Source organism: Cydia splendana, chromosome 14 (assembly GCF_910591565.1).
Source record: "Cydia splendana chromosome 14, ilCydSple1.2, whole genome shotgun sequence".
Lineage (NCBI taxonomy): Eukaryota > Metazoa > Arthropoda > Insecta > Lepidoptera > Tortricidae > Cydia > Cydia splendana.
The window spans coordinates 10351260-10365162 of record NC_085973.1 but is presented as its reverse complement, the minus strand read 5'-3'; the positions used below and the strand labels follow the sequence as shown (position 1 = coordinate 10365162).

At 37.1% G+C, this 13903-nt stretch overlaps 1 protein-coding gene across 1 annotated transcript in view; it reads right to left on the bottom strand.

Moving 5' to 3' along the window:
• Positions 1-13903, bottom strand: part of LOC134796789 (uncharacterized) — a 285519-nt gene that overhangs the window by 13416 nt on the left and 258200 nt on the right. Inside the window, exon 10 of the mRNA XM_063769010.1 lies at positions 7539-7719. Coding sequence (XP_063625080.1) covers positions 7539-7719 — 181 coding nt within the window. The remainder of the gene's footprint in view (positions 1-7538; positions 7720-13903) is intronic.

Genomic DNA, 13903 nt, shown 5'->3' with positions numbered 1-13903 from the left:
GCTACTCATTTTAATAAGGGTAATTTCTAATTACATAATTTGTGTCATATCGCTTTACTCGTAATTACAAACGACAATGAAGTACCTTTTTTATTGTCGCCTGTACAGTGTACCTACACACTCGTCGGGAGCCTCTCGGCAAAAGTCTCTCGACGGGTCCGCCGCTCCGATCCAATCGGAGAAGCGCGAGACGAGAATGCAGCAGTGTACTCGCATAGTTGAATTTTTTTAAACTGACCGTTTAAGACTATGAGAGCTCATCGTTCTAAACGGTCAGCTTAAAAAAAATCAACTATACACACTCGTTCTTGGTCTGTCTCGGGGTTTCTCGACGACTGTGTACAGCCCGCATAAGACAGACACATAAAGTCGAGACTAAGTAAAGATCACATATTATGTTTCGGACGTTACTTAGAAAACAACAGTAGACAGACATTTCGCCTGATAAGAAGCCAGGTTTATGGCCGTACTGCTATCTAATAAAGCTGCGCTGCGTCTGTACTAAAATGTAATGGTAGGTACTGCAGGTTACCCTAGCTGTAGGACGAACAATGATATAAAAACTTAATCGGTCCTGACAACGGAATCGCGTCGACGTCGACACCGTATTTATAATTTACAAAAAGAGTTCGCAACCTTCGGGAAATTCCAAGTTTCTCACGGCGACTTCAAATGTTTGTTCTCAGAATTAGTAACTAGTTGACATACAGAGCGACTTAGACAGTTTTCTTGTTTCGTTGATATTGTAAATTCATAAGAATGCGAAGAAAGGTAAACTCCTGGGAAAAGAGAAATGAAGAGAGACAGGTCGTCAACTCGTCACCGGTCTTACGCGTGTATTACCGGTCTGGCGTTTTTAATAATTCGGCGACAATTTGAAGCCACTCGAAAATAAATTAGCTTTGCGTGCGTCGCAGTTAACTTTTAATGAAGTAAGATTTAACAACCTGAGTAGTGAGAGTACATAGCCGCATAGATATCAAGGGCTTTTATATGCGACCCGCCTTCCCAAATCTTAAACATCAGTTGAGTTTTAATAGTCTATTTATAAAGGAATATGTATTAATATTAACAGTTCTCACTGGTTACTTTGATTAGTGATTTTACTCTCAAATAATTCATTTATGTACATTAATTTAGTATCTTTATCGAATCATAACACCATATGTTCAATCGATTTAAAGGATAGGTACGTTGTAAATAAATATCACAACGTACCTTCCTTTTCAGATAGGTGAGGGGTGGCTAGCTGTTACAAAGGACATAATATATAAGTAGGTACACACTACGTCACAGGAAAGGAAACACGTGTCGGCGAGCGGGAGACCTGTCAATAACGATGTAGAGCGCGACTGAGGAGGGCCCACGGAAATTAGAACAGACATTTAGCTGTACAGCAGGTTATATCTATGAAATTCTTTGACAACAAAAAATGCTTCAATGTCTAAAGGGGCCCACTGATTAACAGTCCGCCGGACGGAATCGGCCTGTCAGTTAGAACAAAACGTTGACAGTTCCGAACAACTGACAGGCAGATACCATCCGGCGGACTGTTAATCAGTGGGCCATATTATGCTGTAAGACGGCGGGGCAAGAAATCAAATTGAGGAGAGGATGGAGTATGGAGAAGTTTCCCGTGTGGTTTTAAGGCCACTCACTCTCACTGAGCGTAAGCGAGATGGATACTGTGCGGTCTGTGCGTGCTCGGGACCGCGGATATCATGTTATTGAGTTTTAATTTGTTGTAAATTTTAACAAAAAAATTAAGTAAAATTGTGCATTTTTAGAAGCTATTTTCATATTTTTAGGTTTGTGCATAATTTGATCGAATTCTTTAAACTGCGTGATATTTTTATATATGTAGACTGAAAGCCAAAAAATCAGGATTCGAATCAATGAAATCACTGGAGAAATTCCTCAACATTTCTAATTTGTTTTTTGGCAACCGTATTGTAATATAAAAAAGCGGTACGTTATTTCCAAAATTCCGCTCTCTGAACCTACGGCACCTTAAAGACAAGAATAACAGGCATTCAAAAAAATTCAACAAATTCTTTCATAACGTGTATGGAAACCGGGTAAAATATATGAATTTACTTAAGATTGACAATTACCTAACATATAAATCAAAAAGTCGCCATTTATTATTTGATAAGGAGCCAGAAAGAAGTAGTTTTACTTAGGGCCACTTGCACCATTCCACTAACCCGGGGTTAACCTGGTAAACCTGGAGTTACCATGGTTACCAGCACAATTTGACACTGGGTTAACGGTTTAACCGGTTAACCCCGGGTTAGTGGGATGGTGCAAGTGGCGCTTATTAGGTGTCTATTTTAAACTTAACGTGCCTGTTCTGATAATCTACCAACGAATCAGCAAATTCTAATTATATATTAGTACCTAATTATACATAATATTTCTCATAGTTTCGGCATTCCCTCAACTAACTTATTTAGATAGGTTACTTTGTTTACACTATCACATCGAATTTCGGTTAAATATCTCTTTATGAAGTAATGTGACAAGGATATGTGCCACATATCATGTGCCTCGTGTCGTCTTAATGGATTAGAGTCATTACTTTACCATTTAATAATATAATATGTGGAAAGGCGAAATATGAGACGCCAATCATCTTAGGAATAAAAATAAATAAAATCTATGACTTAGGAATCTTCAGATGACTCGCAATAAGAAATTGTCTGAGTTTTTCTACAAAAACATTGGGTTAGAGTCTGTGCGGAAAGAGAAGAGTCGTGGATTGTATGGGGCCCAATACATTCCACGACTCTTCTTAAACTCTCGCGTTTTGTACACATATTTAATTACACAAATCAAAACGTCGGAATTTAAGGTAAAAACAATGAAATTAGATCGCGGTAGACCCGTTTGTGTAATTAAATATCCTTACAACCTAATATTATTAAATGTCAAAGTAAGTCTGTTTGTCTGTTACCTCTTCACGCTAAAACCATTGAACCATTTAAAAGAAATGTGGTATGGAAATACCCGAGTAAGGATATAGGATAGTTTTTATTAATCATCATCATCTTACACAGATGTCGCGGACAGCTAGTATGAAAGATTTGAAAAAAGAAGATAAATGAAAAAGTTTACCTCTTTCCTGTAATATTCATCAGTGTTAGTGCAACATCAATAACATCATACTTATCGACATAATATACCGGGTGTGGCCTGTAATACGAGCAAAAAATTTAACTGTAGGCTGTACTCCTCATACTGACCAACATTTGTTAAGCAACTTTTAAAAATAACTTGTGGTTTGATTTTTAATACACAAGTTTATTCTAAGACGCAATGTATTGCGAATATTGTTATGTTTAAGGCGTGACAAGCAACGTCAACCACCATGATATGGCGTGGATAGCATCAATTGAAGATAATATTTATTTTTTTTGTATGAAAAAGTTGTTGAACAAAAGTGTCATCGTTTGAGGAGTACAATCTATGTTTTAATTTAATTATTTGCTCGTGTTACAGGCCACACCCGGTATGTATTTATCGACACATAGGTACACTTTTTTTTACTATTTTATATATGATTTTGTGTGTCAATATATGTAGTCCGCGGAATTATAATATGGATTCGACTTAAGCAAGTTAAGAAAAGAAGCCCACAGATTCGTTCATCAGACCTGTTCGCCGGACGATATCAGCCTGACAGTTGTTCGGAACTGTCACCTTTTGAGTTTAACTGACAGGCTGATATCGTTCGGCGAACTGGTAATCTGTGGGCCTCTTTACATTATTTTTCCGTTATATCACTATGTAGCAGTGGCGGAGCGTCCATACAACTCGATTCCCATCGGCTTGTCTGATATTCAGGCTCTTGGGCCATTTTCTTTAAACTTATGAAGAAAAGGAAGGGCAAGCTTAGCTACGGCTTGCCTACGAACAATCTATACGCGCCGCCACTACATATTCGCCACATATTTCTCGAATTAACCCTACAACTAATTAAATAATTAGAGAAGAGGTAAGTAGAGTAGAACGTGAAGCGGAGGATTTAATATTTGTTGTGGTGTATGATTGTACATTCATTAAGCTCGAAATGACATGGGTATCAATACTATCAATTATACAGGTTGCTAAAAAGAAAATATTTACGATCTTTCTGATGGCTCGATTCGGAAAATGAATTAGATTCCTACTAGACTTCAACAAGTTACGATACGGATAATTTAAAGATATTTGTAAGATAGATATGTAAAATTTGACGTTCCGCGATTCTGGAGGTCCTCTTGAACGATTTCGACAAGTTATGACTTAGATATCCAAATCACATCTAGTCGATATCTAATGTAGATCTCTAAATCGTCTCAAGATCTTGTGATTATCTCGAAATCCGAATAGGCCTGTGATTATCTGTAAAGTATCGTATCTGCGAGATAACGTCTTAATTTAATTAATTTTAATTAAGTTCGAATCTGCAACATAATCCTCTTTGCGTTTCTATTAATTAAAACGACATTATTTCCTTGATGAACAATATATAATACTCATTCGAAATGCAGGGGCGGGTAGGGGCGCACCCACCAAGTTCCCACTTAGGTATACGCCTAATGATATCCCTGGCCAGACCTAATGAAAATTGGCAGCCCACTGGATCGGACGAACTCCGCCGTACTTACTAAATACACACAAAAGCGAGCTATATTTAAGAGCGAATTTAGCTTTTTCCTGTCTCGTAAACGTAAAGTACCTACGATTTTCCTATTTAGCTGCTAAAAGTCGTGATTTTGCATTTTCAACATCGCATTTTGCATTATTCGCATTTGCATAGAAAACCACGCATTTCGCGTATCATATTTTCTACATAAACAGCAGGTGTTTTCGCTGCTATGTAAATCACGTTTTCATTTCTCATGCTGGGAATGTTCGTCATTATGGATATTTTTAGGCTGCGCCATATACATTCAATTTTAGGTTTTAGTGAATAAAAGTGCGAGCAGCAACACTTTGGGCTGACCATCGGTGGACCTTATGTCTTTACAATAAGCTTGTCAGTTAATAGTGCAGACTACAATATACCTAATCTTCTCTTATACATATATGATCTTATATTATCTTAGCTACCTAATACAGCAGCAGCTAAAAACTATGACCTATTACTACACATTCTACACAGTCAGTGAACGACGAAGGCTTTTTATACCTGTGAAAATAATCTTAAATAAAATTCCTGTGTAGTTTTTTCGCAATCAAATTTTGAGCACGAATACCATACCCAATATATCGTTGACATATCGATCCTTGCCTATACCGTCTCGAACGGCTATATTGCCATGGATAAAATGGGTCGTTTTATTCTCTTACCGTACCATCCACTATGCATTTCGAAACATGAAGCGTTATTAGAAATTCCATAACGTGGAAGTAACTAAAGTTCCACGAGTCAACGAGTCATATGTCCTGATGGTATATCAGCGGAGTAATTTTATGAAACAAAGTTTGCGCTCGAGTTAATATTTTAATGCGATCCTCATCTCGCGGAGGATCGGAGTTTACAGACGTGTCTCCGAGCGAAATAGTTTCGCCACTAACTTGTCATTAGTCCATTACCGTGATTAGTCGAGACGTAAGTAGGAAGCGTTGGTTTTAGTGACGAGCGGTATATCCGTTAGCTTTTTAAAGTAGAAAATCACTCAGTTGTTTAAAAGGACGTACTACATTCCGTTCGTAATATGTATAAAACTTATTTGAATACACATTATAGAGGTACTCAAGGCATAAATAAATATTACGCGAAACTGTATTAAACCCTAGCTTTAATAAACAACAGTTTAGTTGCGGTACGATACCAGACAGGCAGAAGGAGCTTTCGCATTTATAATATTATTAAGTACTTATGGATGGTTGCCCCGTTTATCAGGGCTGTATCCCGTGTGTGCCCGCTCCCGTCACCGCTCGAGTCCCAGGCCAGGCCCGGCAGGGCGTGTGACATACTCGCCCGACGGCGCGGCGTCGCCCTACCTCGCGACTAACGGTGCTCATTAATGTTTCACGGCTGTAAGCGGCGGCGTCGTTCATACGTAATTGGAAGCTAAAAAACAATCGCAACGCCGAGAAAAGGTTTTACTGCTAATTTACCTGCTATTCCAAGTTCGGCGCGGGATTAATGCTGAATGAGAGCCGTGAATTCGTTGTGTATAGCCGATAGATTGCTTCCTTTATAGACTTCGATTTATTGATGGCCAGGTATTCGAATCGGCGATTAGTTTGTTTCCGAGAAATTTCGTCTTCCAATATAGCGCTGGCTAACCTTAAATTTACTCTGGGTTGAAATTAAATCCGTTGGTGCAGAAACGATGTTTACAGTTTATCGAGAGTGCACGATTTTGGTGCGGTATTTAATTAAGTTTGCAAATTGGAGGCGGCCCGCCAAATGAACGTAACGAACACATTGTCTTGTGTATGAGCATAGCATTTGGCGTGTGGCCTACTGGAATAATTCAACAGAGAACGATATTGTTTAAATGTCAGGAGCTACTTACTTCGAGCGAGCGCATGACTAGACGGAAACGTTAAACATAGTCTACAATTAAATAAATTCCATTGTAAGATGAAAAGAAGTAAAATTAGTTATTTTTATGGAACCCATTAAATAGTATTAGGTACATACTAGAATAATTTTCTCAATTATTTTGCTGGAATTATAATATTCAATTCAATGAAGTTAATTCAGGTAAGCTGGCGTGGAGTATATGAGAGAATTTTGACAGTTAATCTCGCAAGTTTCACGGCAGCTCTTATGAATTCGCTTAAACTTGCGTTTACTGTCTGATAAGAATCAAACTGTGTGGTACAATAATTATGTAGGAATCAGAGAAGTAATTAGTTATTTAATAGGGAATCGAGATAATGGACGTCCTCTCAAAGGAAAATCACCGACAGATGCTAGAAAATCCTATCTTGTAATTTTAGAGATATTATCTCCATCCTGGTTTTATAATAGTTAGGTAATAGGTATTTCAGTACCATATAGTCGAATCACAGCGACTTGAATTATTTTGTTTTACACTGTCAATGATGTCTTGACTAGAAATGTCGAGTTATTATCACAACTCGAACTTCTCAGAGATCGTTAGCTTCAGCCTGATATACCTATCAATCAGATATCAGATGCCCATTTTGTATTATCCGACCACCGATTTTATATGATCCTCTCAACTCTTTGGATTATTAATCACTTACATCGAGTAACTATTGCCACTGTTACAGATGCCCGTTAACTAAATAACATCATTTACATTTCATTCTGATGTCAGTGTAGGTGTACGTTCGAATTGGCCTGTAGGTCATCCAACATCACAAAGAAGTTTGTTGTTTCACTTTATGGGTGCGATTCAGTTCACCTCCTTGGGACTATCATCGAACATACCATTGCACCATCACGCTCCGCGATTGTTGTGCCATTTAGAGTCCTAGCTAATTTGGTTGTTCAATACTTACGCTATAGTATTTCTAATTTACCAAGAACCCTTGGAATAACAATCCCGTGTGGTGACTACACATACCTGATCCAGCTTAAGCAGTTCCTCGGGCGTGTCAGGCAGTTGGCCGAGCATGAGCGGCGGATTGATGTTCACCTCCTTGCCCAGCGATCGCACGACTTCCTCGCGGTTGTACCGGTCGGCGAACACGCACGACGCCGGGATCAGCCCGTGCACCGTGTAGCTGATCGCTCGGACCAGGATCCTGGGGACAAAGAATTCAAGTTCTGATCAGCCGGCCTAGCCAAGGTTACAATCGCTATCGCTTCGACAACGAAACGCTTTGTGTCTCTCTATCACTCTTCCATATTAGTGCGACAGTGACAGTTGCGTTTCGATCGCTACGGATTGTAAGCGATTGGCATGTTGGCTACGCGGCCAGAGTTCAAAAAAAATTAAGACCAGCTTTAACCTGCCTTAGATTTCTTTACGCAGTCATCTACTAAATTCCTACTCGGTATCAAATTTAATGATCAGTTAAAAAAAACAATCGAGAAAATCAGTACAGTCTTCAATAGTTATGAAAATCGATTACCTACTCAAAGAGTAAACAGATGTAAACAGTAAGAGTAAACAGATGTTTAAAATAAAAGAAGATTAAAATCAATATTTTTAGATAATATAAATCCATAGTATATATGTATAGATTTATTAGTGTTCATTTGTATTATTGCAATATTGCATTAACCTTGGGTGAATATTTCACCTCACGAGAACGGCCTAGTACAATAATAAAACGTAACATCATAATAATAAGGCTCAGGGTCAATGTTGTCGTGAGGTGAAGTAGGTACGCATGCTGACCGTAGTGTTACAAACCGGTCATGTTGAATTATGGATATATTTGCATGGTAACAAATTTAGAGTTAAGTTAAACTTAGAATAGTACTACATAAGTTACATAACAGTTTGTGCTGTACTCTGTAGGTATAACGCCTAAAGTACTTATAAAAATAATTGAGAGCGCACTATTCGCCAACAAACTGTTTACAGTTTGGCGAAACTTTTGTATACCTAAACATAAGTATATTTTTTGAAATAAATAAATTAAAAAATTAAATTAACTAAAAATAGTGCCAACCACGGAATAATTTTGATTTGCTGCTAGTTATGACATCTTACAAAAATAAAGATTGATTTCCTATAATTATCATGAAAATTCAAGTCAAATTAAGCCGATTATGTTTGACTTTTACCTATTATACAGAATTTCAATGCACACGATTTTAATTTACATAAAAAGTAGGTCAGGTATCCAGTTCTTCATTATTTCATTATCTTATGTATACTGTACCACTCTCTCAAAATAAAGTATGTGTCTGGCTGCGAGTAAGGGGCGGCTCACGTTACATGAATACACATTAAAAGGGAAAACTTGTACAGTCGATATTACATACCTATATATTTTTTTACAATTTTGCGCCTTCTTCCATTGCAATAAGAAGGAAAATGTGCCTATCTTCCTCGTACGCCTCGCCGAAAGTACTCGTTAAGCACTTCGTCTACCCCAAAGAGTAAAGTATAACGCTGAAATGACATCTGATAGTTTTATAATGTTGTCACATGTGCCGCGGCGTCATGAAGGAAGAGAAGACAGATTGCAGTCTATTCTTGTAATATAATACTCTTGCTAATTTACCTTTTGAGAGAAAGGGGAGATAAATCTAGATTTATGGAAGTGGTAATGTTGTGCGTTTACGGACTTGGGAGTAATAACAATTTGTGATTGAAAATTCGCCACATTTAGTACCTAACTACTTAGGTACTATTTTTAGAGTTTCATTTTGTCCCATTCCTATATCTACTCAATCACAGTTACTGGTAAGTATATAAGTAGGTACCGTAAAATGGGGTGAGTAGGGAGAAAACTGACATTCAAACCTCGATAACATTTTATTTTTACGTATGTAAACTGAATGGTATATATAATAAATGTTCCGGACGTTTGTATTTTAGGTTTCTTGTGATTTTGGGTAGTTCCATTTCATACATAACTTTACCGATAAACACAAAATCCCTCTTCACCCCGTAGTACCTCGTAGTTGGGTTGGTGAGATGGGATTTCATACAAAGGTGATTTTGGAAAATTGTTGTATCGATTTTTTTTCTTATGAGTATCACTAGAGCTCCATTTGTAATACGAATACATTATTTAGATAGCAGTAGCCTTTAAAAACCATCTCATCCCCCTAGCATCCCTTCTCTCCCCGTTCATAACCCACAACTCTCCACGCAATCCCTACTCACTCCATTTTACGGTAACTGGTAAGTAATATAATGATTACTTTTTTATAAAACTTACTAATGGTGTTGTCATCAATGAATGGCCTAGACTAGATTATTTCCAATTAAGGAAAAATGGTGAGATAACGTCACTAAATTCGTATGTACATAAGTAGGTTCAAAAATAAAGATTGAACTCCTATAATAATTATCATGAAAATTCAAGTCAAATTAAGCCGACTGACTTACTTATCACGGCGCCGTCTGAGCAAGCAAAGTAGATCGTGAAAAAACAAAGGTTTTTAATTAAATTCTCTCGTTGTCTGACGTTTCAGTTTTCCTACGACAGAGGATAATGAAAATACCAGTATTCACGGTAAGCTTTCCTGGCATCTACGGCACAATCCCTTTGTGAAAAGGAGACATTTTTGCGGCTTTTCTTGATTCTATAGAACGCTGTGTGATGTATAAGTTTCCGCCTAATTACAATAATATCTCTTCATTTGAGTCACATTGCCATCGTATTTATAATAGAATAAATTCATTTCATTCGCTCATTACACCCCTGGTCTGGAATTACTTACATATAGTTGTAAGACGCAGACATAATATGTAGGAGATTATATCTATTTTTGGTCTAATAATTAAATCTTCTGGATATTCTTGACGAAAAGATTCGACCTTCTAGAACACTTTTTTACAAAGCATATGCTCTGAAAGTGCTTCTTCGTCGTACAGGAGGTCAATTCAAAGATTAAAAATCTTATTTTGTCAATTTAAGCACGTATGCGGAACGTGTGCGGAAACCTGCTATATATTTTTTGATTTCTCTACATGTGCTGCAGGCAATTATTATTGTCAACTCTTCAGTGTATCAGAATCGCAATGCTTATTTTGTATAATTATCAACTGTGTCCGTAGCATCGTCCACGTGGCCACCGATTTATTTCATTGCTAAAAATAAAATACCTCTACGCTCATCGGTTCAGTTCTCTATCCATGAAAATATGGATATAGAACTGTAAAATACTTAGTAAACTTGTCCTACCTCTTGTAGAGTCGCTATCAGAAATACCGGAGCGGCCAAGGTGCTCACAAATATCTGAACAAGCCTCTATTGTCAAGGTGTTAGAGTGCGTGTTCAGGTATGTCTAGATAAATTCCTAAAGTATATCGTATCTAGTCATTTCCCGAATCGTGCCGTATGTTAAATGGCATACTCGTACTGAATCGTTGAAAAGCAAAAAGCCTTGACATAATAGCACCCTATTGTCGTTCTAATAGCGCACGTACGGATGTGATATCTAAGAATTTATCCATTTTATGTAATGTGCGGAAAATATATGTTTAAATTACAAATAGCATTTCATTTACAAGGCACATTAATAAAAAAACACGTAAATGCATGTCAAAATGTATTTTTATCATGCAGCAGGTTGGTACACGTAAATACCTAATATACCTATACGACTGAGGGAAATACTCATACCATACCTATTCGAAAAGATTACACAGCTTTAGATAATTGTATGAATGGTTATTATGTTATGGTGGTTACTGTTGTTCAATAGATGCTTGGTACATTCGTTTATTTTAAACTAACGATTTTGTCACATTACAAGGAAATAGGAGCCGTTAAAAGCTTGTTAAAAAATAAATTAAACTGTTTATTTCACACAATACTAAGGAAGTTTAAAAACAAAACTCTTACCCCCTTATTCATAACACTTTACGGACCTGTGGGCGCAGCACGGTTCCATTTTTATCGTCTATCACTATGCGCGTCCTTTTCGCACTTACATACTTGTTAGAACGTGACAGGCATGGTGACAAGGGATAAAAACGCGACCGTGCTACGCCGCCTGATTTAGTTAAATTATGTTTTATCCCTTTCTTACAAATTTATAATTCAAAATGACAGATAAGGACGAACGATTATTAGCTAATTGAGGTTTGTAGAGCGTTTATGAATAAGGTGGTTAATCTATTATTATTTTTGATGGTTCCGTTTGTCACCCTTCTTCGGGTACGGACATCTGAAAAGCATTCTTTAAATAATTGATGACTATCAAAAGTCAATTTACAATTTTGCTTTAATATGAAACGATGACTAAATACCTACTCGTACCATCCATATAACTATCTACTTACCGATAGTGTAGATGTAGAAACATGTGAGACAAGCCCATTCTACCAGTATTTTAATCGGTTTTATCAGTCCCATTCCTTGTTATGACTTCGCGAGCAACCCGTACGTCGCAAAAGCATTCTTATTCTGTATGATAATAAGCGAAACGACTAACTCATAACCAAACTTTCAGTATAAAGTTCCTGCTTTCAGATTGGAGGACGGAATATTTTAGAAATACGACGCGAGATTCTGGCTACGCGTGCACAAAATACTTTCTTCCTTTGCTCTAAATATTGTGCCAATACAAGACTTTGGTTATCTACAAAATAAGCAAATATATTAGCTGCGATAGCACAAAATGGAATGCAAGAAGGTTGTCTTCAGTAGTCGTAGGATAACATACTCGTGACTATTTGCATGGAAGAAATTTGTTTACGAAAGTTTTATGTTACAAAAGAAAAACTATTTTTGTTATTCCAAGGCTGATTAAATGATATGAGGCATTATACAGGGTGGAACATTTCTAGAGACTAAGCTAAAAGGATAGTGTTATCTAAGTGATCTACAATCGAATTTTTATAATCGTAAAGCTGGATTAAAAAGTTAAACAAAATCAATAAAATGAAATATTTTTATATCAGTGACAACCCTACAAAGTTATTTACATTTTAAATTGACACATGTCATGTCATACTATAGGATCTACTTGCTAGGATTGAAACATACAGATTTTTGAACTAATGTTTAACAAACTGTATCTCAAAAACGGTTAGAAATATTAACGTGATTAATAAGTGAAAAATAAAGTACGTAGCCTAAACAATACCCCGTTTGCGTAAAAGTCCTTCGTTCTGTTCCACCCGATATAGTACTTATACCAATTTCAATCCTTAGTTTTTATTATTAAATGTTTTCTTATTTAATATCTTATTTAGGTACAACGAACGCTCAAAAATATATGGAAACATCTGACGGAACTGCAAAAACGATTGTATTTAGTGGTTTCGGAACTGGTTCTAGGCATATAGGTATCTACTTCTTTACTCCTTCGTGAAGCGCTGTTACAAATGTCCCCAAGAAGGAGTAATTTAGAAACACATTAAGCGCGACGAAACAAATAAAATCTCTGAAGACATTCCCGACGGAGGCACGTTCTGGAACTTGATCGTAATAGGTAGATACGCAGATACGCGCTCAACTCAGGCACTAACTTTAAACTTCCCGAGATATATGGAGTCGGATAGCCCGAGGGTATTGTTCCTACGAGCATTGTCTATAGGTGGCGGACGACATATGGGGCCTGGGGCGTAAAGGGTCAAAGATTCACTAGTGCACAAATATTTATTGGGAATGAAGGTCAATATTGTGTCGATTGGGTTGGGTATACTGAACTGGAAATAAATAAGGTAGGTATCTAGTTTGATATAGAAAAGTACCTATAATTTCAACCCTTTAACTATTTGATACTTAATGTTATGACCAACAAATGAAGGATTTGTAAGACGATGCCTCAAAAAGTGCTAATGGACATATGGCTCCCATTAAAGGTTGTTTAAAGAATACCTATTTAAATTATTAGGTTTGGTTGTTTATATTTTCTAGCAGTATTATTTACTAAGTAATTAATCAAGTCGAGAGAAGTCTCTAGTTTTTCGCACTATGTTACACTGGGCATAGACGATGTTTGTTTGGTTTTAATGTATTTTGTTGTTGTTTATTTCCTTTAAAACAATACTACTTCCCTTTCCTAACAACTTTGTACTCTGCTCAAAGAACATCTGGATCTAAATACCGAGATAGTCTTACGTAACATTGTTTTCGCACTAGATCACACCGGGCCCGGCGCGATAGATGCCCAACGAAGTTTGACAAGTGAGCACATAATTACGCGGAGAGCAAACATTTGAGAGAAGTTGCGGCCCGAGCGCAGTTGCCGACGTTTACTGGACGGGGCACGCTAGTTTACCTGCTGTACTAAGTAACTCCTTTGCTTAAAACAAAGACTAAACAGATATCACATTGCTAAGCTTTGTTT